Below are 24860 nucleotides of genomic sequence, written 5' to 3'. Positions count from 1 at the left end.
TTAAATACACATTCAGAAACACTGAAACCATTGTGGATATGAAGGAGCCCTGAATGTAGTACTACACTGTACCCATTGACATTAATGGTTGATTATGTGATACACGATTGCGCCAAAAGCTTTAGTTGATAGGTTAAAGGGGTTATCCCACTTTGCGTTTTTATACTTACCTGCTGCCACCGCGCGTTCACTTCCTGGATTCTGGCTGGGGGCGGGCTTCATCTTGATTGAAGTCTTCTCCCGGCCGGGCCGCGCGCTGGACTGAACGCGCACGCTGCCGCGCATGCGCAATGTGACCATTTCTGGCCAGTATAGTACAGAGCCGGCGTGCGCGTTCGCATCTCTGTACTATTCTGGCCGGGAAGAAGTCACCGTCGCGCATGCGCGGCAGCGTGCGCGTTCAGGACAGCGAGTGGCCCGGCCGGGAGAAAAGAAGAAGTCTTCTGGGCAAGCGCGACCATCGGGATTTTGCGGAAGAGCGGTGGTCATAACCAGGGGAGACCGAGTCACAACAATGAGGTAAGTGGGGATGAATTTTCTCCTAATCGGTGGGAATTTGTTAATAAAGTATATTTACAAAAATGATCACTGTCAAATCATTAACAGATTTAACAGTGATCATTATGATGGGATAACCCCTTTAATGGTTGTCTATGGCACATTATGTCTGTGTCTTTCGACAGTAGTATATGTGGGGAAGATTATACTCTTTTACTCCTTCTTTTAGATCCCATTGTACATTATTTTTGAACCAAAGTTCTGTCTACAGGAGAAGAAGGGTTGGTACTTGCAGGAGATAAAGGGTGGGTACTTGCAGGAGATGAAGGATGGGTACTTGCAGGAGATAAAGGGTGGGTACTCGCAGGAGATGAAGGATGGGTACTCGCAGGAGATGAAGGATGGGTACTCGCAGGAGATGAAGGATGGGTACTTGCAGGAGATAAAGGGTGGGTACTTGCAGGAGATGAAGGGTGGGTACTTGCAGAAGAAGGGTGGGTACCTGCAGAGGATGAAGCTTGGGTACTTGCAGGAGAAGAAGGGGGATACTTGCAGTAGATGTAGGGGGGGTACGTGCAGGAGATGAAGGATTGGTACTTGCATGGGATGAAGGATGGGTACAAGCAGGAGGTGAAGGGTGGGTACTTGCAGGAGATGAAGGATTGGTACGTGCAGGAGATGAAGGATGGGTATGTGCAGGAGATGAAGGGTGAGTACGTGCAGGAGAAGAAGGGTGGGTACTTGCATGGGATGAAGGATGGGTACGTGCAGGAGGTGAAGGGTGAGTACATGCAGGATGTGAAGGGTGAGTACGTGCAGGAGGTGAAGGGTGAGTACTTGCAGAAGATAAAGGATGGGTATGTGCAGGAGATGAAGCTTGGATACTTGCAGGAGATGAAGGATGGGTACGTGCAGGAGATGAAGGATGGGTACTTGCAGAAGATAAAGGATGGGTACTTGCAGAAGATAAAGGATGGGTACTTGCAGCAGATGAAGGATGGGTACTTGCAGGAGATGAAGGATGGGTACTTGCAGGAGATGAAGGATGGGTATGTGCAGGAGATGAAGGGTGGGTATGCAGGAGATGAAGGATGGGTACGTGCAGGAGATGAAGGATGCGTACTTGCAGAAGATAAAGGATGGGTACTTGCAGAAGATAAAGGATGGGTACTTGCAGCAGATGAAGGATGGGTACTTGCAGGAGATGAAGGATGGGTACTTGCAGGAGATGAAGGATCGGTATGTGCAGGAGATGAAGGATGGGTATGTGCAGGAGATGAAGGATGGGTACGTGCAGGAGATGAAGGGTGGGTATGTGCAGGAGATGAAGGATAGGTACTTGCAGAAGATAAAGGATGGGTACGTGCAGGAGATGAAGGATGGGTAATTGCAGGAGAAGGAGGGATACTTGCAGGAGATGAAGGGTGGGTACATGCAGGAGATGAAGGGTGGGTACTTGCAGAAGATAAAGGATGGGTATGTGCAGGAGATGAAGGATGGGTACTTGCTTTCAATTACAGTAGAAGTAATTTATCAAGTTACGACAAAGCACCCCACGTGTAAGTTTTGTTTCATTCTGGAAACACAACGTAAATGATGATTTCTATTCACTTTTTATGTGGAAACTATTATTTAGACACTTGGATGTGGTGATTTATTGAATTCTTCCCAATCCCCTTGGGTTAGATCACTTAAACTAACACAGTAATTCAGGGCATTATGTTTAGTGCTGCTTCCAGAACTGGCGCCTCTCCCTGGCATGTCCTAATGTGCACTTAAGCCTATTTCTACTGCCATAACTTGTTACCGGGTTCATTTAGCTAAAAGTCTATGCTCTGTGATCAGTGTAATGTTGGTGTACCATTAAAGGAACACTCTGGTGAAAACAAACATTGTGGTATTTCTGCTGCAAGGCCTGAGGGCGCGGGGGAAATCTCGCACCCCTCCCCTGGCCCTGCAAGGTGTATCTGTCATGTGGTCATTTCTGACATATTGATGGGGTATGTGATAGGTGTGGGTCATACCTGTCAGACCCGCTCCTGTCTCAACGACTAGAAATAGCTGGCTTGGCTACTTTAGTAAGTCCCACAGCGGTGAATGGAGGGATTGCAGCGCGGATTACTCTCAGTCACTGCTATGGCAGTTCATTGGCTCTGCTATTTTCCTTAGGACACAGTGCATGCGCAGCGCGCTCTCCTCTCTCATTGGGGCCTCATCTTGAGATAGGAGCGGGTCTCAGAGTTGAGACATGCACCTCTTGACTGTTTATGGCATATCCTGTTGATATGGGACAGCCCCTTTAAGAGGTTGTCTCCACAGCGGCCACTGCAGTCAAAATGTAGTATTACTTGCTGGCCATTCTGAGGAATGGCTGTCTGTGTAATACAAGTCCACCAGAATTAGAGCCACTCTAATGGAGAAGCTCTCCAGTCTGGCTCATTGTGGGTGGTCCGAATATGACATATGGACAGGGCTTTTCTTTGAGAGATAACTTCTTCATGACATCTGTGCTGCTTCTGTCTTATTTGGCTGGAAAATAGCACTGCATGCTTCAGTATGTTTTCCCATCAAAACCATGGACAGTTATGAAGGACTTTTGTGGGATCGAGATCCTCCCTAGCATCATGGGTAACGCTAGGGAGGCTTGTCACCATCACCGCCTGCCATTGGCTGCTCCCCCCGACACCGGATGTTTTCATCCACCCATGGGGAGAAGCAGCTGCGGCGGTGACCAGGAGTGGCACAGGGATCGGGGTAAGTATATTCAGCGTGAGGGGCCCGGGCATATGGGAGACATTTTTTAGTCTTGGATAACCCCTTTTAAGGCTATGGACACCCTTGCATGAAGTTAATGGATGTATAAATTGGATACGTTACAACCACAGGGGTTAAATGTGGAGTTTGACCTCAAACCCTGTCTCATATGAGAAAGTATTGGTAGAGAGAATAGTGAGGTACCTTATCGGCAGAAGGATCGAGGAAGAAAGACCTCTATGAATGAATAGAGGAGGTGTAGTCGGAGATAGGTTAGAATGTCCTGTGTGACCATATCACGTGGTGGAGAGGATAATAGTGTGGGAGTTAGGTTTATAATAGGGATGGCTGCTGGTTTTATTGGCGGGGGGATTTATGGAAAGAGTTTAACAAATATAGCGAATTTGATAATAATGATGATATGAATGTATGGATTTTTAGATGATTTTTATAATTTTTATATTAAATGCTAAGTGTGTGAATTTATGACGTGTGGTAGAGGTGGGATCTATTTGTGTATTTAAAGACATCCCTAAAGTGTGTGGAGTGTACGCCCCTGACGAAGCTTGGAGCAAAACTCGGGTCGGGCAGGATTACGAGGGTGCTCAACCTCTTTGAAATGCTTTTTATTCAACTACATTTGTGAGTACAATAAATTCCTTTTTATGTGACCCTTGGAGACAGTGCTTCACTATTGGTGTGATTGTTGGATGCTCCACAGGAGTGTCCACTGAGAAAAAGGAGGATACATGTGGAAGTCAGTGTTTTCCTATGCTCACACGTGTGGATGGCTCTGAATTAGGCCTCATGCACACGACCGTTGTGTGTTTTGCGGTCCGCAAATTGCGGATCCGCAAAACACGGATGGCGTCCGTGTGCATTCTGCAATTTGCGGAACAGCACTGACAGCCATTAATATAACTGCCAATTCTTGTCTGCAAAACGCGAACAAGAATAGGACAGGTTATATTTTTTTGGCGGACCACGGAACGGAGCAATGGATGTGGACAGCACACGGAGTGCTGTCCGCATCTTTGGCGGCCCCATTGAAGTAAATGGATCCGAGCCGCCATGAGGCCTTAGAAGTAGCACTTCCTGAAAAATTGGAGCAGCACGGTCCTACAAAAACGCATTGACTGAATAAAGCTGTGGTGAGGGTAGAAATCCCTGCGATGTCCTTGCAGTAATCCCTCCCGAAAAGCAAAGCACCCACCCAAAAGGGTTGACCCTAGGTGGCCCTAGTAGTTTCTTCCTTTTGCCATCACCAGTAAGGCCCCGATGATTTCCTCCAAACACTCTGTATGTACAGAAATGTGAGTGTAACAAACTACAAGCTCTGGTATCTGGTTATTGCCTTATCAGGTTTCTTTTGATAATACCTCTTTTCGGTCACCATTATTCATTTTTAGGTTACTGATGTCTATTATCTGTCATGCTTGTGGATGGTATCTGTCCAACCATTGCACGGCTGTGACCTGTATAACGAAATTTGATATTTCAGAAGAGGCGGGATTAGTACTTTCTTTTATTTTTTCTTCTATATTAATTTTAAGATAATGCCTGTGGTCTCTGCTCAGGGACCAAATTGAGACGCAGAATGCATTACAAGGATGAGTACTATTTGCAATTCCCAGGATGCAGACGTGTAATTTGGGGAAGAAGCATTTTATTTCATGTTTTTTCTTAGAAATATATCTGACCTTGTACTGTGATACACTCTGATTTACTACCTTATGAATGTGTTTTGGTTTTTTTCTTTTAATCAGGTTTTCCAGGCCTCGCTCAGACTGCTGAAAATGATTATAACTCATTATATTCCCAAACATAAACTGGGCAAAGGTGAAACGGTGCACTGTGTGGAGAAAACGCTTCCAGATCTGCTGTCCAGAACAGGCGATACTGCCAGCAGGCACAGGGTGATGGCATCCAACTTCATTCAGGTGGGGAAATAACAAACATCACTAATGTGGGCATATATAACTAAATATCCAGTGCCTGACACAGGCATCGTCAAGTTTATTATGGAAAAGATACTTTATGGACATTTTACACGTAGCCACAGGCATTTCCAGCATAGAGGGTCTGTAGAACTGGGTAGAACAACTGATACAGCTCGACAACCCTTTAGACAATTCAACTACTGGAAATTCTTGATGGGAGATTTTAATTACACCACCATAGAACGGCCCTTTATTTAGAATTGTGCCAAAGACTTCCAATACCAGAAATCTCTGAGCAGTGCCAAAGCAATCAGCCACTCCTTAACCACTTTACAGTTTTGCCCAAGCTCTGCTCGAGCTTTGAGAAAAGGACTTAACAGTTCAGCCAAGGCAGAGCTTGGGCATCAGGATGAGAGGGCTGCTTTAGCGCTCATATCTCAAGATTGGTAGCAGGTATGGAGATATGGGCCTGGTCTTGTTTGAAAACTGGCATTCCAAGCTTTCAAACAAGACCAGAATCACAGCATTATCTCCAATACTTTGGGGGATATAGGTGTTATAAATTGAGTTGGGAGTAAAAACAGCGAAACCTGCCAACCAGGCCCATATCTCTAGCTGCTACCAAACCTGAGATATGAGGGGTTAAAGCAGCCCTCCCTTCTTCAATCTGGAGGAGGGGGCAGGGGCAGGGGCATTGGGGAGCTGACAGCCTGTATGAGGAAAGGGAAAAAAAAAAAAGTGAATCCCCATAAATACATTTGACAAAATAATGTTAAATGGAATATGTCAGCTCTGAAACAACCCCCCAAACTAGTGAAAGTGGTGTGTAATGTACCGTAAGTGATGCTGAGCCCAATTATGTATTTTTTATCTTCATACTCACTTGCATTCTGACGCTGTGCTCCAACAAACCAGCAGTAAAATGCATTGAGAGGACTCCCAAGCTTACACACTTACAACACAAAGTGGTTTTCCAAGATTTTGGGGGGTTCTGACACTCGGGACCCCGCTGATCAGCTGTTTGAGAAGGCATCGGTGCTCCTGTGATGGCAGTGGCCTTCTCCCTGCTTACCAAGCACAGCGGCGTACATTGTATAGCGGCTCTGCTTGGTATCGCTTTCGGCCCCATTCACTTCAATGCAAGTCAGTATGAAGATAAATATTACATAGTCAGGGTCAACATCATTTACATTATACACTGCTTACTCTAGTTTCTAGATATTTTTTTTTTTTTTTAAATCTTTCCCTCTAAAAATAAAATAATAATAAAAGTTATTTAATACCTTATATTTACTACAAACTACAACTCCTCCTGCAAAATTAAAAATAATTTTTAGAACAAAAGTTAAAAAGTGATGCAACACAGTGGGGGGAAATGTTACTGGTCCTTAAAGGGGTTGGCCACTTTCTGGTTATTGTTGACCAATGTGTTTGTGCGGTGATTATATGGCACTCACTAATATAGCCTTTGTTGAAATTCTACTCCATTTTCTATATTTTATCCGGTATGCTCCCTTGTTTGCAAAGTCTTTTGTGCTGTCCACACAGAGGTCCTGTCCATAATATGATGGAGGGTCATGTGACCAGGCAAATCACCTCCATGTGATGCCTCCTCCATTTATATACACTGCACCTGCCATCTCTACTTGTTTGATGGGAGTTTACTGCACTTATTGTACACATTGTGGGGCATATATTTTGGACGCATGCCATAATTTGGGAAATCACTGGCTGCATCTACATTTATTTCGACTCAATGTTCTGTTTAGCTGTTTCTGAGTCACCTGCTCCCAGTGTATTCACTCCCAGTCCATATCTCAAACATATCCATAGCTCCCGAGGCATCTTTAATTTTTTTTTACATGGGGTCCTATGGCCAATATATAATGATGAGCAAAAGGGTAACAATGTTTTGAACTTTTGACTTTCAGGCTCCATATCTCACCATCTACTACAGCTTCGATCGTGACACTACCATCATTTTATAGACAATCCTCTTGGCTATCTCATACATAAATTGGACTTTCAACTATTTAGCATATGATTAGTTATGCAGATTATTGTCATATAACTGCATTGTCACTGTTTTGCTCCGGGTGGTGGAACAATCTTTCTCACAGTCCCTATCAGCTCAGTGTGTTATTAGGTTGGTTTCCAAGCGAAAGGTCCCTGGTTTGAATCCAGGAGCAGCCATGAAGAAGATTTCCCAAGAAAAAAGAAACCGCATCAATAGCGGTATCTCGGCCAAGAAAATTGCAAAACTGCATCACATGAGTGCCATGACAGTTGGAAGAATACGAAATTAAGTCCGTCCATCCATTCCAAACCCAAGAGGTGGACGTCCAGGAAAAATATCGGAGTCAACAAGTCACCTCATAACAAGGTCAATCGGTTCTGGCGCGACAAACACGGCAGTGGAGGTGGCTCGTATTCTTCGTATAAGTGAGATCACAGACGTCCATGCAAGCGCCATGTGGCGCACATTACACAAGTCTGAAATAGTGGCCTGAAAAAAGGCAAAGAAGCCTCGACTTCAATATCGTCAAAAGAAGCATTGGCTCGAGTTTGCAAAAAAGCAGAACAGTGAACAGTAGAAGATTGGAAATGGGTGATTTGGAACTATAGGATGAAAGGCAATAGACTGGGGCAAATGGGTCTGGAAGAGAGACGGGAAAAGGGGGCTAATGGATCAAGAAAGTGAAGGAACTGTCAGGTTCGGTGGAGCCGTTGTTTCACAGCCAAAGGTGTTGGATACTTGACCAGGATTGATGGTGATCTCAATGCTGAGCTATATGTGAGTATACTACAAGACGAGTTACTTTGTACACTCGAGTACTATGAGTATGAAAAGCACGACATAGTGTTCCAGCAGGACAACGGCCCGAAGCATACACAGAGTTTGGCGAAGAAATGGTTCAATGACAATGAAGTAGAGGTGCTGGATTGGCCCCCACAGTCCCCAGACATCAACCAAAATCAAACACTTGTGGGTAGAGTTGAAGAAAAAGCTGAATTGGTACCCAAGTATGCACCAACATGGGAACTCGTAGAAGAGACCTGGGAACAGATTTCGGACGAGACAAAATAATAACAAAATAGTAAAAGTTAAAATTTTTAGTTTTAGGAGCCAAACGGTAACAATGCTTAACTAATCATATGCTAAGTAGTTACAAGTCCAATTCATGTATGAGATAGCCAAGAGGATTGTCTACAAAAAAGATGGTAGTCTCCCGTTGGAAGCTGTAGCGGATGGTGAGACATGGAGCCTGAAAGTCAAAAGTTTAAAACCTTGTTCTTTTGCTCATCAGTGCACATGTCTATACAGAGGTATACATAAGGATATCACCCAGATGTGTACCTGCGACCTACTATGCAAATGCAGTGTGAACAGGCCCTAACGTAGCTTGGTGTCACCCACCTCTCACATCTGTGGGTGTCACCCAGCTTGCCAGAGATCCTGAATGGCATATAAATGTGCATTATGAGATGTCACTGCTCATCCGTGTGAAAATAGCCGAATAGAAAACGGCAAGACTTGTTTTTTAGAGGAAAATGCTGCGTTCTTTTATGTCTGTGCAATTGATAATTGATGACGGATCAGTGCGTATAATGTCTGCAGAGCAATAATACTTGATGAAACCCTCAATGTAAATATCAAGACAAATCCCTCGGGAGTGTGGTGTGAACAATACATGCCTTGTTCTGGCCCAGCCGCCCCGGCTCTGCTATGTTCCAGCTTAGCCAGGGAAACAGTAACACTCTGTATTAACTCCCTGCCTTTAGGGACTTGTGCCGTTATTTACCGCCGCGCACTCTCGGCTTGGAAAATAAAACACACGTTTCCTCTCGACGCGTCTACAGAGTTAATAGCCTTCTTGTGAAAGCCATAACCCTCTCGCCCATCTCCCCGGTGGTACATGATTATTTCATGGGCAGATTTTGGCCCGAGCACAAGGGATTCGTAATCGTACACTTGAAAGTCATTACAGATGCACTTTTGTGCTGGTCAGACGTGACACACCGAAGTGAATAGACGCAGAAGAAATTCTAGAAAAGTCTTTGAGAGACGTTGAATCTTTATTTCAAAGTGTTTTTCATAATTGCTTTTGTACGGTGTACAGTGCTAAGACTGCGAGGAGACCTTCACAGGAACATACATTGGGACAGCTGAAAGCTCTGCCACACAGAACCAAAAAATGCATTAAAAGTAAGCTGATCTCAATGTCTCCCCCCTGCTGGGACCCCTAGAAATCTGTAGGGACACCTGACAGTAGGTGCCAAGTTTCCCTGCAGCGCCACCACTGGGGAAATGAAGCATTACACAGTATCCATTAAGATCAGTGGATTGTTTCATGTCCTCCAGAGTAAATCCTCTCTGAAAACACTCTTCATTCCTGACCAGCACTGAGGCTTAGCTAAGAATTATTACTATACGGGTCTTCTAAGCTGAACAACTCCTCCTTTAAAGAAGCACTCTGAGTTTTTTTTCTTTGCCTATATAGTGCAGGATAGGCCATTAGTAAAGAATAATATATAGACTCGTGTGGATGCCTTTTTATTTGATGTGTAAACTATGGGTTGTCATCTTGATTCCTTATTTCCCTCAGATATGGTTCTCTAATAAATCCTAGAAGTTTCCTATCATGCCTGGCTTTGCAGAGACAGAGGGGGTAGCCTCTCATCTCGCTGCTCTCTGAGGACAGCCATGACTGACCAGTGAGACAGAACTGCTGTCCCCTCACTCTGCAGGGTCTCCATGTTTTCCTATATGATGCAGCTTGAGCCCATCAGCCCTCTCTGCCCTGTCCTCTCACCTGTCAGAGACCAGTGTGAGGCTCCATCTTATACACTGGAGAGTCAGCACACACAGATGGTACAGACAGGCCGTGTGAGTCAGGAGGGTTATATAACTGCAACTAATCTCTGAATACACTCACTACTATATAGCTACACTCCTGGTCCTTTAATGTGCATTGATGTTGATGTATTTTGTCTTATGATTGACTGATGTGAGAGGAACTTCTGGCAGACATATTAAGGTGGCTTTCCCTGTTAACATGAAGTTGTATTGTGGCCACATTTAAGCCCTCAGCTGCAAATTTACTTTAAGCCATAAGGATAAGAAGCCTTTTCTGTAGAATTCATGAAGGAAATCTCCAGAAGTTGCCTGCACCTAATTGAGGAGAGGATGCTCAGAGGTCTGCTGCATATTTAGTCCTATTACTGCTGGAGGAATATTTTTCTGGTTGCTGTAATAGTATCAAAAGTCAGGAAGTTCTGACTTGTGTCCTGGAAAATCAACTTCAGCAGCTTTTACTGTTTTGCTTGGCTCTGTGTATGAAAAACCCTCTTAAGTTTCTGAACGTACTTGCTATTAATTATACTTACCATTAATATGATGCATATGTATTTCTTGCAGGAGATGGCGCTGTTCAAGGAAGTAAAGCCCCTACAGATCATTCCAGTTAATCTGGTTCAACCATTGAAAGGAACGCTACCATCAAGACTAGCCTTAAGCCAAGTAGAGCTTGTGGAAAACCTGTTGAAGGAAATGGGCACAGACAATTCTGGGTTCACCGTTGACAACGTCATGAAGGTAAATGTTTATCTGGGTTGCCCTAGATACCTTGGAACCTCAAGGAAGTTCTAAGTAAGTGAAAAGGGTTTTCCAAGATTTAAATATTGGTGACCAATCCTCAGAATAGATCATCAATATCAGATCATGGGGCTCCAACTCCCAGCATCCCTGCCGATCAGTGCACATGGCCTTGTGCGTTCTTTTCTTGAGCAACTTAAAGAGGTTGTCCGGTCCCAAAATCAAACTTTTTTTTCTATGCTCCTAACACCCCCTCACCTTCCATACATATGCCCCCAATACCTGTTTTTCATGTCTGAGCTTTCCTTCCCACCTGGAAGACATCACATTATCCTGGCAGATCTGTTTACTTTCTCCCCTTATTGTTTTGTTGAATACATAACTTTATTGATGCACAATTCTGGCTGCAGTGCACAGAGATGAGTCACAGGCTGACCATGCAGCATACACCCAGACAGGAATCTACTTCTCACTCTATGTGCCTGATACACAGCCTGTTGTGTGCGATACTGCCTGCTGAAGTGTGCATCTAATCCCATCTTCTATGATCCTGCCTGCTGAAGTGTGTATCTAATCCCATCTTGTATGATCCTGCCTGCTGAGCTGTGTATCTAATCCTATCTTGTATGATCCTGCCTGCTGAAGTGTGCATCTAATCCCATCTTCTATGATCCTGCCTGCTGAAGTGTGTATCTAATCCCATCTTGTATGATACTGCCTGCTGAAGTGTGTATCTAATCCCATATTCTATGATCCTGCCTGCTGAAGTGTGTATCTAATCCCATTTTCTATGATCCTGCCTGCTGAGCTGTGTATCTAATCCTGTCTTGTATGATCCTGCCTGCTGAGCTGTGTATCTAATCCTGTCTTGTATGATCCTGCCTGCTGAGCTGTGTATCTAAACCCTTATGCACAAGACCGTATTCATTCTGCAATCCACATTTTTTGCAGTGCCATTGAGTTCTATGAATTTGAGGACCAGGCTAGGACATATTCTATCTTATCTGGAACTGACATATGGATATGGAAAGTACACTGATGACGTCCCTGTGCTTTCCACATCCGTGTGTCAGTTCTGTGACAGATAGAACATGTCCTATTCTGGTCCTCAAAATGCAGATCAAAAACCCACATAACTCAATGGGACTGCAAAAAAAATGTGAATCTCACACGGACAGTAACCTTATTTAGTGGTTCCGCAACTGCAAACCGCAAAACAGATACACTTGTGTGCCTGAGCCCTATCACTCATACTGAGCGCCCATAGCAGTGACATCCACAGCGCCCCCATAACGGTGACCTCCACAGCGCCCCCATAACGGTGACCTCCACAGCGCCCCCATAACAGTGACCTCCACAGTGCCCCCATAGCAGTGACCTCCACAGTGCCCCCATAACAGTGACCTCCACAGCGCCCCCATAACAGTGACCTCCACAGCGCCCCCATAACAGTGACCTCCACAGCGCCCCCATAACAGTGACCTCCACAGTGCCCCCATAATAGTGACCTCCACAGTGCCCCCATAACAGTGACCTCCACAGTGCCCCCATAACAGTGACCTCCACAGTGCCCCCATAACAGTGACCTCCACAGTGCCCCCATAACAGTGACCTCCACAGTGCCCCCATAACAGTGACCTCCACAGTGCCCCCATAACAGTGACCTCCACAGTGCCCCCATAACAGTGATCTCCACAGTGCCCCCATAACAGTGACCTCCACAGTGCCCCCATAACAGTGACCTCCACAGTGCCCCCATAACAGTGACCTCCACAGTGCCCCCATAACAGTGACCTCCACAGTGCCCCCATAACAGTGACCTCCACAGTGCCCCCATAACAGTGACCTCCACAGTGCCCCCATAACAGTGACCTCCACAGTGCCCCCATAACAGTGACCTCCACAGTGCCCCCATAACAGTGACCTCCACAGTGCCCCCATAACAGTGACCTCCACAGTGCCCCCATAACAGTGACCTCCACAGTGCCCTCATAACAGTGACCTCCACAGTGCCCCCATAACAGTGACCTCCACAGTGCCCCCATAACAGTGACCTCCACAGTGCCCCCATAACAGTGACCTCCACAGTGCCCCCATAACAGTGACCTCCACAGTGCCCCCATAACAGTGACCTCCACAGTGCCCCCATAACAGTGACCTCCACAGTGCCCCCATAACAGTGACCTCCACAGTGCCCCCATAACAGTGATCTCCACAGTGCCCCCATAACAGTGACCTCCACAGCGCCCGCATAACAGTGACCTCCACAGTGCCCCCATAACAGTGATCTCCACAGTGCCCCCATAACAGTGACCTCCACAGTGCCCCCATAACAGTGACCTCCACAGTGCCCCCATAACAGTGATCTCCACAGTGCCCCCATAACAGTGATCTCCACAGTGCCCCCATAACAGTGACCTCCACAGCGCCCCCATAACAGTGACACCTAAAGTGTCCTATAACAGTGACATCTAGAGTGCCCTGCTGTAGGCTGATAGTTGTAGGCTGTTCGGGCATGCTGGGTGTTGTAGTTTTGCAACAGCTGGAGGGCCGCAGGTTGAGCATTCCTGCTTTAGAGGGAGTAGCTTGTGTTTTTGGTCTGCCTGCTGTCTGACATTCTTATTGCTGCCCTGAATGGCGTCACACTCTAACAACAGGAATGCCAGAGGTGGCACACGCCAGGAGGTTATATCAACCAGCTGTTATATTGTGAAGGAGTTGTGCGGAATATTGGTGCAGACACTTTAGGAAAGGATTGTTTTTTGGTCAGTAGCAGGACATTTATAGACATGTGTAACTACACTGCTACCTGGGGTAATGAGCCTGATTGCATTGTGAATTTTTTGGGGGTGAAATCTCATTGCTGATCATCGTGGTTAAGATTCCACACTGTCATCACTGCTATGCCACCCTCTCCTAGGACAGCATACAGTATTCTCAAGCACGCTGAAGCTGTGTCTTTTTCTCTGCATAGGGAGAAAGCTGTCAATCAGTGATTAGTAGGTGGGGGGAGGCAGCATATCAGTGCTAGCATAACACTTCAACAGCTCAACTGTGCGTTCCACTGGAATACAACTGCTGCAATCAGCCTGCTTGACAGTGCTACATGATACCCTTAGAGAGCAGAACAGTGATGCCAGGCTGTTAAAGAGCAATACACACAGGCCTTTAAAGGCTATGGACACATTTGACACAGAAAACATTATTTCTCGTGAATGGAATTGGGGGACACAGCACCATGGGTATATGCCCAGCTGCCACTAGGAGGCTGACACTAGAAAGGAAAAGTGTTGGCTCCACCCAGATGGGCTATACTGTCTGCACAGACACTAAACTAACCAGTTTTAGTCTAGTGTCCGTAGGAGGCAGACCTGACCTGCTCTGTTTTTATTGCAGGTCTTGCTTCTTTTTTATGTTAGGATGGGGATTCATCGTGGACCAGATGCACCTTTTGCCCCCCCACCGGTTCCTAGTAATCGGGGCCCCGGCTTCTTCCTTGCCTAGGCTGCATCCTCTCATACCCCCCCCCCCCCCCATTGCTTCCCTGGCTTTTTTATTGGCCCCTTCCCGCTCCTCTGCTCTTGGGAGGGGTCTCCTCCCCTCCTATCCGAGTCAAGCACTGGCTTTTGCCCTGTGGGCGGAGTTTGCTCTTAGCTTCTGCTTCTGGGCCTACATCTTGTCAGCACACGTGGATCTCAGATTCTTGCCTTTCTTCAGGCAGACCTTGAGAAAGGTCTCCTCCTGGCCTCCCTCAAAGGTCAGGTCTCGGCCTTGTCTGTTCTTTTCCAAAGGCCCTTGGCTTCTCGTTCCCAAGTGAAAAACTTCCTTCAGGGGGTGGCTCATCGCGTCCCTCCCTTCCGTTCTCCAGTGGAACCATGGGATTTGAATCTGCTCTTAGATGTCCTTCAGTCCTCTCCCTTCGAGCCCTTGAATTAGATCTCTCTTTCTTACGTCTCTTTTAAGGTTGCCTTTCAAGTCGCGATTACCTCCATTTGCAGAGTCTCTGAGCTGGTGGCGCTCTCTTGCCGGTCTCCCTTTTCGGTTTTTCACCAGTACAAGGTTGTCCTGCGCCCAGTTCCCTTCTTTCTTCCCAAGGTGGTTTACTCCTTCCACATTAATGAGGAGATTGTACTGCCTTTATTCTGTCCCAACCCCTCTCATCCCAGAGAGCGGTCTCTCCACAGTCTGGATGTGGTTCGGGCCCTCCGGCTGTATCTCCAGTTAAAGGAGTCCTTCCGTCGTTCTGACTCTCTCTTTGTCGTCCCTGAGGGCTCACGTAAGGGTTTACAAGCCTCCAAAGCCACCATTTCCCGTTGGAGTTGGTCGGCTGTCAAGGAAGCCTATGTGGCGTCCCATGGTGCTGTGTCCCCCAATGCCATTCACGAGAAAAATTTATTTTTGTACTTACCGTAAAATCTTTTTCTCGTTGGATACATTGGGGGACACAGATCCCACCCTTTTTTTCTTCGTTCAGGTTTACCGGGTTTCCTGGGACTCTTCAATATTGGTCCTCTTTCTGGTTTAGGACATGTTGGCTTCACTTTTCGCTCTGGATTTTGGTGCTCCTACTGCTTTAGTACCAACTGGTTAGTTTAGTGTCTGTGCAGAGGGTATAGCCCATGTGGGTCGAGCCAACACTTGTCCTTTCTAGTGTCAGCCTCCTAGTGGCAGCTAGGCCTATACCCATGGTGCTGAGTCCCCCAATGCATCCAACGAGAAAAGGATTTTAGGGTAAGTACAGAAAGATATTTTTTTTCTTTCTTAAGGCTCACGCACACAAACGTATATATTTTTTTTTTTTTTGCGGACCACATGCGGACCAACTATTCATATCAATGGGTCAGCAAAAAAAAAACTTTACTCCGAGTGCATTCCATTTCCGTATGTCCATTCTGCAAAAAAATAGAAGATGTCCTATTATTGTCCTCATCACGGACAAGGATATACTGTTCTATAAGGGGCCAGCTGTTCCGTTCTGCAAAATACGGAATGCACACGGATGTCATCCGTATTTTTTGCGGACCACAAAATACATGCATTAACCCTCATCAATTTTATTTTTTCTGGTACAAAAGATTTCAAGACTAAATTTGTAAACCCAGAACATATGTTTGTACTGTGAAAATGGAGTCACCGTGCCCACACTGCAGATGGAAATGTCTGTGCAGCCAGTGTTTACAGCGCATGTGCTTTCTGACCTAGCGTCTACTGATGCTCTGTCAAAGTATAGAGCATGCTACTAATAGGGATATTGTCCAAAAAACAACAAATGTAAAAAATACCCAATACCTATATTTTTTCAATTTATTTGTGAAAGAAAAAGGAAAAAAAATGTGTATGTTTGCATAATTTACACACAAAGCCCGCCATACTATTGCTAAAACTAATTAATACATTTTTATTTTTTCATGAATGAAAAAGGTGGGAAAATGTCTGTATGTTTATGCTCATAGTGTGCTGTTTGGTAAAACTAATAAATATAACTATAACTTTTTTTTTTTACTTTTAATTTACTTTTTTTCTTTATGGGAAAAAAGTTAATTGACCTCTTCCTGCCACAGTCAGAGCAGCAAGTGCTTAAATAAGTTGTCTCACTTGAGCAAATAGCATTTATCATGTAGAGAAAGTTAATACAAGGGACTTACTAATGTATTGTGATTATCCATATTGCCTCCTTTGCTGGCTTGATTAATTTTTCCATCACTTTATACTCTTCAGGTTCCCACGTTTATGCTTGTACACTATAGGAAAAACTGCTGATCTCTCCGGTGGCCGGGACCGTGGGAGCGCACAGAGGCCAGTGCTTTTTCCTATAGTGTGCAAACGCGGCCACCACTGCTGGATTAGTAAGCACATTAGTAATTCACAGACAGCAGAATCACAGTTAACTTTACAACCAGCAGGGGCCGCTCTAACATCAAGGATCCTAGCTGAGCACAGCCCTTCTGGCTTTTCTGTACAGTGGATCGCCTGCCACAGCGATCACATGTTCAGAGACCACTTTGGCTAGTCTCCGGGAACTTCACTGTGATCACAGCTGTCTAATAACAGCACGGTCACAGCGATCTGCTGCGCCCCGGGGTGCCGGAAGATGGTATCTCCCTCATTTTACAACCAGTTATATGCTAACAATTTAGCACCAAACATTTATGAACAATCAGACAGACCCTTCTTACTGCTCTGATGTCTGTAATGTCTTTTTCCCTCTTAGTTTGCTTTAGGTGCACTGGATTACACAACTGCAGAAGTGCGTGACAGAGCAGTGCGGATTATACTCTACTTGTACCAGCAGAATCGCGCGCAGGTTCTCGAGCACATGCCAACTGATGACGCCACCATGCGCAAAAACATTCTGTATAAAACCCTGTTTGACGGATTTTCCAAAATTGATGGCAAACCCACAGAATCTGAACTTAAGGTACGAGTCCGGGTTTATGTGGGAGGCTTTCAACTTCCTTCTACTCATATTTCACATTTCAATACTTTTTGAATGCTCAGACGATGATCAACACTTTTAGCATGTTACCATGGGGTAAATTGGCCAGTGTTTTGGTGCTGAAATATGATATCTGTATCTTTAGATCACCAAAGTGGTTTGGAAATACTGCTCATGTAAGCCAGTGTGCTGTCCGCATCCGCTGTTCGCAGCCCCTCAAAAAAGATACAGAATGTCCTATTCTTGTGAGAAATTGCGGACAAGAATAGGCATTTCTTTCACCGTGATGGCCATGTGTGGTCCATAAATTGTGGAACGCACACAGGTCGGTATACGTGTTTTTGCGGACCGCAAAACACTACGGTTGTGTGAATGCGCCCTTACTGTCCTGTTCCACTGCAGCCCTCCGTCCTCCCTGGCCTTTTTTGCCAAGACTGTAGTGGTTACTTGCCCATCTACCACATGTGACTGCTGCAGCCAATCACTGGCCTCAGTGATTGGCTGCAGTGGTCATGTGTGGTATCTGGGCACATTATCTCTGCAACCAAGACATTTCATCTTAGCTGCAGTGGTAAAGAGGAGAGGAGTGGTAGCACAGAAACGGAAGTGGTTCAGGATGGATTTTCTTTATTATGCTTACATATATATATATATATACCCACAATGCATTTGGAAAGTCTTCAGACCCTTTGAATTTTTTCACATTTTGTTATGTTGCGGCCTTGTGCTAAAATTAAAAAAGTTCAAGTTTTCCTGTTCAAGTGCTCATGTCCATAAGATGGAGGTGCGTGTGATGATACATGTTATTCAGCGTCCTCCATAGTAAAACGCCACCCTGGAAACTAGCGCAGGCACAGTGCAAGAGGCTGAATGGTGTGTGTGATTTGTGGAAAAACCTCTTTAAAGGGATTCTGTCACCAGATTTAACCCTATTAAGCAAGCTGACACTAGCGATATGCTAATGTCAGCTAAACCTAACTAGCCTATTCCTACTTTTATCTATGCCCCCGTTACGCCAGAAATCTAACCTGTGCTCTGGTGAAATCTTGCGCCGTTCTGCATTCGGCGCAGGCGCGGTGAGGGAAAGACGCTCGCAAGCTGCCAGCTTCCTCACCGCGCCTGCGCTGAATACTGAACGGCCCGAGATTTCACCAGAGCACAGGGCTGGCAGACAGATGCGATCGCCGCCTGGCCCTGTCAATCAGGACTTGGAGGGAGGCGACAAAGATGGGAGAACGGAGCCTCTAGAAGGAGGAACACTGCCCCCCCCCCCCCCCCCCCCCCCCCCCCCCCCCGCTCATAGAGGCTAATTAGCATATTATAAAAGTTAGATTTCTGGCATAACTGGGGCATAGATAAAAGTAGGAATAGGCTAGTTAGGTTTAGCTGACATTAGCACATCGCTAGTGTCAGCTAGCTTAATAGGGTTAAATCTGGTGAGTTAGCAATGATCACAGTTGGCCAGTGATAGACCTCTTAGATTCATAGGCCCTGGATGTATAGACTAGCAGCAGACAGCGATCTATATACAGAATGACCCCTCTGGCACCGCTTATCTCCCGTAGGAACATCGGGCAGGGTGTTCATTGCTTTACCAGATGGCAGAAATCAGTGGAAAAGCTGGTCTGCTGAAACGAGCAGCATAGGGCCATTCTGATATACATCCATCTATTTGGATTTCTTTTCTTCCCGTTTTCAGGCACAGAAGAAGGCGGCAGCAGAAGAAGCAGAACGGAGGAAGAAAGAGGAGATTCGAGCTCTTCAGGAACAGCTGGCAGCCCTTAAGGAGATGCAGTCTGAGGTTCAGGCTGGCAAGGTAGATGGCTGTGTATATTGGCCTGGAAGCTCTCCTCCTCACGTGTCACTGGAAGTCAGTCTATTCCAAGTCTGTTCATTTCCCGCAGTCACACACTGACAGAAGACAGAGCTCTGGAGAACACTCCTCACCACACAAATACATTCCTGACACAGTAACACACTTGTGTGAGGCCGACCTGATCAGCTACGAGATATTTTATTCCTGAAGTCATGGTGATGGAACCAGTTCAGAGAACACTTACCTGATGACCCTCCATTTCTGTCATCCAAGATGGCCGCACCGCTCCTCAGACTACATGATGCATGCTGTGCATATGGTAGTCCAAGACACTTCCTGATGTCCTTGGATTGGCCAGCACTGCTCATGTGAATAATGCTGGCCAATCCAAGAGCAGGGCCGGACAAGCAGGGAGTGTCTTGGGCTACCAAATGTGAAAGTGGTGCGGCCATCTTGGATGACAGAATAGGAGCCTGAGAATCTGTAGATCTGCAGCTGAAAAGATGGAAGGGAGGTGACTAAAGAGTTTTCTGTTCATTCCTAGCTAATGTGATTTTTTTTCTTTTTTTTTTTCTTGAACCAAAGTGCCACTTTAATGGCTACAGTAACATGCTTATGTTCTTAAAGGGGCTCTGCGCATGACTTTTTGCAAAAATTTGGAGCATATACTGACCCCCTCCCTGACCTGTAATATGTTGGGGTATCCCTTCATCCAACTCTTTTTATTGGTTTTGCTCTTGAAGCTAGCTTGGGTGCCACCTGCTGGTGATGTGATATTACCGCAGCAAACTGGATATTTTTCTATGACAAGTCCAACAGATTTTCAGTGGTTTTGCATGTTGTACATTCATTTACAATCGCTTTTCTTTCTGCGTTTTTAGGGGAAGGAACAAATACCAAAAACAAAAGTAGGTAAGTCGGTTGCAATCATTGTAAAGAACGACTGCATCTTATAGTTGTAAGTAGAAGAGAACCTGTTTTCTAGAAAAAGCCTTGTTAACTTTGGCATAGTTGGGCTCTGTTCACATAATCAGCGTGTATTTTTATGTATTGAAAAAATGGAGTTAAACCTCCAAAAACAATTTCACCTAGAAAGTGCTTCGCATAAAGAAAAAAAGCCACTTAACTTTTCACAGGCACTCCCTTCCAGCACTGAGGGTCATGTACTCGCTGCCGCTAGTTCTTCGTGGGCCAGAAGTGTGACATCCCGTCCACAAGCGAAAAAAAGAAATATTTTTCTTCTTTTTTTGTTCATTGCTGACATACAAAAAGTGTATACGGGGGATACCGGATATGTGGGGGTTATATTATTGTGTATGTGTTTGTGTCTGTCTATATCTTATCAACTATCTATCTAATATCTCTCTATTATCTATCTCTCCCATCGCTTCTATCTCATATCTATCTATCTATCTTATATCTCTCTATTATCTATCTATCTCATATCTATCATCTGTCTATCCATCTGTCTCATATCCATCTGTCTCATATCCATCATCTATCTCATATCTATCTATTTATCTAATATCTCTCTATCTATCTATCTCATATCCATCATCTATCTCATATCTATCATCTGTCTATCCATCTGTCTCATATCCATCTGTCTCATATCCATCATCTATCTCATATCTATCTATCTATTTATCTAATATCTCTCTATCTATCTATCTCATATCCATCATCTATCTCATATCTATCTATCTATTTATCTTATATCTCTCTATTATCTATCTACCTCATATCTATCATCTGTCTATCCATCTGTCTCATATCTGAGAAAAGTCCCAGTAAGAGGACTGAAACGTCGCTTTGGTGATTAAAGGGGTTATCCCTTGACTAATGTCAAAAATGAAAATCAGACATCACATAGTACATGACAACCTCTTTCTAACAATGCTAGAACCAGCCCTGTACCTCACATGTGTCCAGAGATCTCTCCATTCATTGCTCTGCTAGATTTATATCAAGCTGACAACTCAAGGGGGAGTGTCTTTTCTGCTGCAGCTAAGGGGGCGTGTCCATGCTCCCCCTATCACGGCTCAGGAGGCAGTTTATGATTGAAACTGAGCATGTGCGGCCTTCTCAGTGAGCAGGTGAAAGAAATAGGGAAAAAAAAGAACAGCAGGTGGCGCTATGCAGATACATTTTATTGAATAGCTCACTGGCTATGCCACATTTTTAATTACATGCAATTACAAAAGTATTCAGATCCAAGTGCTGGTTTGATAACTGTAGATTATATTTCATGGAACAACCCATTTAAAGAACACTACTTTTGATCTACATTCTTGGGAGTGCTATGGAATTTTTTTGTTTTATTTATTTGGATCGCCTTTTATTGCTGTGCCATCCACATAAAAAAATAAAAAGTATTATCTATCTATACTATTTATCTGTCTACCCATTTATCTCCTATCTTTGGATCTATCTATCTATCTATCTATCTATCTATCGAGAAGCAAAAGACAAGTCTGGACACATCCTTTTAATTGGTGTAATTTGTAGATAATTAGAAAATTGACTTCCAATATGTGGAACTTGTGTGATATCTGAATCTTGGCCAGACTTTTCTCAGAAACACACTGGACGTGTCATTTTTGACCTATCCTTCACCTGAACACAGCACCAATTCAGATGAGCCATATTATGACTCCCCCGGTGCTGTTAGGAAGGATCACCTGCGGTTCTTCAGACTGGATTAAATGTTTAACCATGTGCATCCGGCAGAATGATGGACCCACAGAACACATCATGTAAAGCACTTTAGGAAACGTCGACCATAAACAGGTAAAACATAGGTCAAAACTGACACTTTCAGGTTGTTTCTGAGTAAAAGCTAGTCCAGACTAATATGTCACATGACCCCCTTCCCATTGGAAAAACCTGATCTGAATTAAAAATGGCAGCCGAAAACATTCCCTCCAGCAAATAACGCAGCCTCCCTCCCAATTAATACTTTCACACATAGGAAGTCCGCACACAAATGACACCATTTTGCCTCACTATATATTTGTGTGTGTGTCATTTTTTTCAGTCATTTTTAATAAAAAATTTTTTGCTCTTTTCATTCCATAAAGGAACTTATATAACCTAATTTCTTTTATTTCCTACAATATCCCGGCAGTACTTTGCAGTCGCCTGTAGGTGCACTAGCTATGGCCTGTGAGGTATTACAGCAGTGTCTGGAAGGGGTTAAAGTTGCTACAATTAATCAGTGTCCGGCCATGAGGACTCTTATCTACCTGCCTTCATAATGATTCATACGTTCTAGGGGCATGAACTTCTGGAGCTGTAGCTACACCCATAAGTTTTACGTGACTGTTTAGACATGGCGTGGACAGCATCCATCTATGTCACACACCGTACAACAATGATGGGGTCAGAAAGATTGATAGATTTGTCCCTATTGTCATGGTGGACTCGATGACCTCCGTTTTTGTGATCACTGTGACCAGACCCATCTTATCCAATATAGCACTGTACATAACATAAGAAAGACACTGCACTGCTCCCCAGGGCTCTGTTCCGGTCCTGCTCCTTCAGGTCCCCAAGGCTCTGTTCTGGTCCTGCTCCTTCAGGTCCCCAAGGCTCTGTTCCGGTCCTGCTCCTTTAGGTCCCCAAGGCTCTGTTCCGGTCCTGCTCCTTCAGGTCCCCAAGGCTCTGTTCTGGTCCTGCTCCTTCAGGTCCCCAAGGCTCTGTTCGGGTCCTGCTCCTTCAGGTCCCCAAGGCTCTGCTCCGGTCCTGCTCCTTCAGGTCCCCAGGGCTCTGTTCCGGTCCTGCTCCTTCAGGTCCCCAGGGCTCTGTTCCGGTCCTGCTCCTTCAGGTCCCCAAGGCTCTGTTCTGGTCCTGCTCCTTCAGGTCCCCAGGGCTCTGTTCCGGTCCTGCTCCTTCAGGTCCCCAAGGCTCTGTTCTGGTCCTGCTCCTTCAGGTCCCCAAGGCTCTGTTCTGGTCCTGCTCCTTTAGGTCCCCAAGGCTCTGTTCCGGTCCTGCTCCTTCAGGTCCCCAAGGCTCTGTTCTGGTCCTGCTCCTTCAGGTCCCCAAGGCTCTGCTCCGGTCCTGCTCCTTCAGGTCCCCAGGGCTCTGTTCCGGTCCTGCTCCTTCAGGTCCCCAGGGCTCTGTTCCGGTCCTGCTCCTTCAGGTCCCCAAGGCTCTGTTCCGGTCCTGCTCCTTCAGGTCCCCAAGGCTCTGTTCCGGTCCTGCTCCTTCAGGTCCCCAAGGCTCTGCTCCGGTCCTGCTCCTTCAGGTCCCCAGGGCTCTGCTCCGGTCCTGCTCCATCAGGTCCCCAGGGCTCTGTTCCCGTCCTGCTCCTTCAGGTCCCCAGGCCTCTGTTCCGGACCTGCTCCTTCAGGTCCCCTGTGGGTACACTTCAGGACAGGGTCACGTGGGCAGTCACTAGCCTCAGCACTGACATGTCCGCAGTCCCGCACATGACCCATCATCACTGAGGCCAGCGATTGGCTGTAGCGGCTCAGGTGACCCATCTGGAAGTTTACACGTTGGAGGCCGGAAGGAGCAGGACTGGAACCTTGTGGCTTGAAGGAAGCTGCAGGGAGCAGGTCCCCAAGGCCCTTTGTATATTATGTACAGCGCTGTCCAGGACATAGATAAAAATGTGCTAGACGCTGGACAACCCCTTTAAAGGCTATGGATACATTCAGCTGTATACCAGGAGTATTCCCAGTGTATACAGATGTGTTGGGATGTGAACATGGACTTATATGATTGTATATTCTTCCAAATGACAAACCCCACCCTGCTACTCTTTCTTTACTGTACTATAGTTCTGTTACTCTGTGATTTTTTTGCTGCTGATGTAATGGAGTTATTGTACGTAAACTGTTCCAGGGCAGTGGTAGTCGGTGACTATTTCCACCATCACGCTCCACTTACATACATGACTTCATAGCTTTAATGAGTAAAGTGACCTGTAAGTCATCAGGCTGCGAGAGGGGGGAGGGCGGTCCGGCATTTACATTTTAATGATCTCTCCTGCAGATAGTTTATTAATATACTTCAATGGGACTGGACTGCACAAAGGCCATGTGACCAACGGACGTGATGTCATCAGCCTAGGAAGTGGCCACAGTGCTAACCTAAGTGCCATAACCTCTTCTAACTACTGAATGGCGGGCGGGCGTGCGTGCCAGAAGTCAGACCCCCAACCAGTCAGTGATCAGTGATTTTTAAAGTTAAAAATCCCTTTAAAATCTCACTTATCACATTATTCAGCATTTTAATAGGTTTATTGGCCGTCTAACATTATAATTCTAAATGTCAGCAGGAACTTTAGTTTTACAGCTCTGTTTAAGTAAATGATATAAAGCTGCAATACCGGTCTTAGCCACTGGACAAGGGGGTGCTGTTTTGGTTTATAAAAGGTCCTTATTTTTAAACGCTTGGTATTGTGATTAAGGCACTGTTCACTCTGGTGTTGAAGTCCACCGTGGTATTTTTAAGGCAAGAATGGGGCAGTCTGTAACAGTATTTTTGCCATCAAAAATCTGGAACCCAATGGACCCCATAATAAGACACTGGGATTCGTGTGGGTTCATTGATATCTGTTAAAACTAGACCCTAGCATGAACAGAGCCTTCTGTGTGCCCAGTACCCCTTTATTGCACCCCCGCTGATCTGCCAGGTTGACAAGTTTAGCTGCTGACATAGGTGTGTCTGTATTTATTGCAGATTTTAAGTGACAAACATTTCAGTCAAACTGAAGGAAAAAGACCTTATAAAACGGACCAACAGCAGCATTACCAAAAAGAAAGTGTAAAGCACACGAGGCAGGAAATTGGAGGACACTGAAAGGACGTGTAG

At 45.4% G+C, this 24860-nt stretch overlaps 1 protein-coding gene across 4 annotated transcripts in view; it reads left to right on the top strand.

The window, feature by feature from the left end:
• The window catches only part of CEP104 (centrosomal protein 104), a 124189-nt gene that overhangs the window by 54453 nt on the left and 44876 nt on the right, over window positions 1–24860 (top strand). For all 4 annotated transcript variants that reach the window (XM_040429307.1, XM_040429315.1, XM_040429327.1 and 1 more), the window contains exons 12-16: window positions 5019–5192; window positions 10612–10788; window positions 17000–17206; window positions 18924–19040; window positions 19922–19952. In XM_040429307.1, coding sequence (XP_040285241.1) covers window positions 5019–5192; window positions 10612–10788; window positions 17000–17206; window positions 18924–19040; window positions 19922–19952 — 706 coding nt within the window. The remainder of the gene's footprint in view (window positions 1–5018; window positions 5193–10611; window positions 10789–16999; window positions 17207–18923; window positions 19041–19921; window positions 19953–24860) is intronic.

Source organism: Bufo bufo, chromosome 1, assembly GCF_905171765.1.
Source record: "Bufo bufo chromosome 1, aBufBuf1.1, whole genome shotgun sequence".
Taxonomy (NCBI): Eukaryota; Metazoa; Chordata; class Amphibia; order Anura; family Bufonidae; genus Bufo; species Bufo bufo.
The sequence above is the reverse complement of the archived record's forward strand: the minus strand, read 5'-3'. Positions and strand labels throughout refer to the sequence as shown.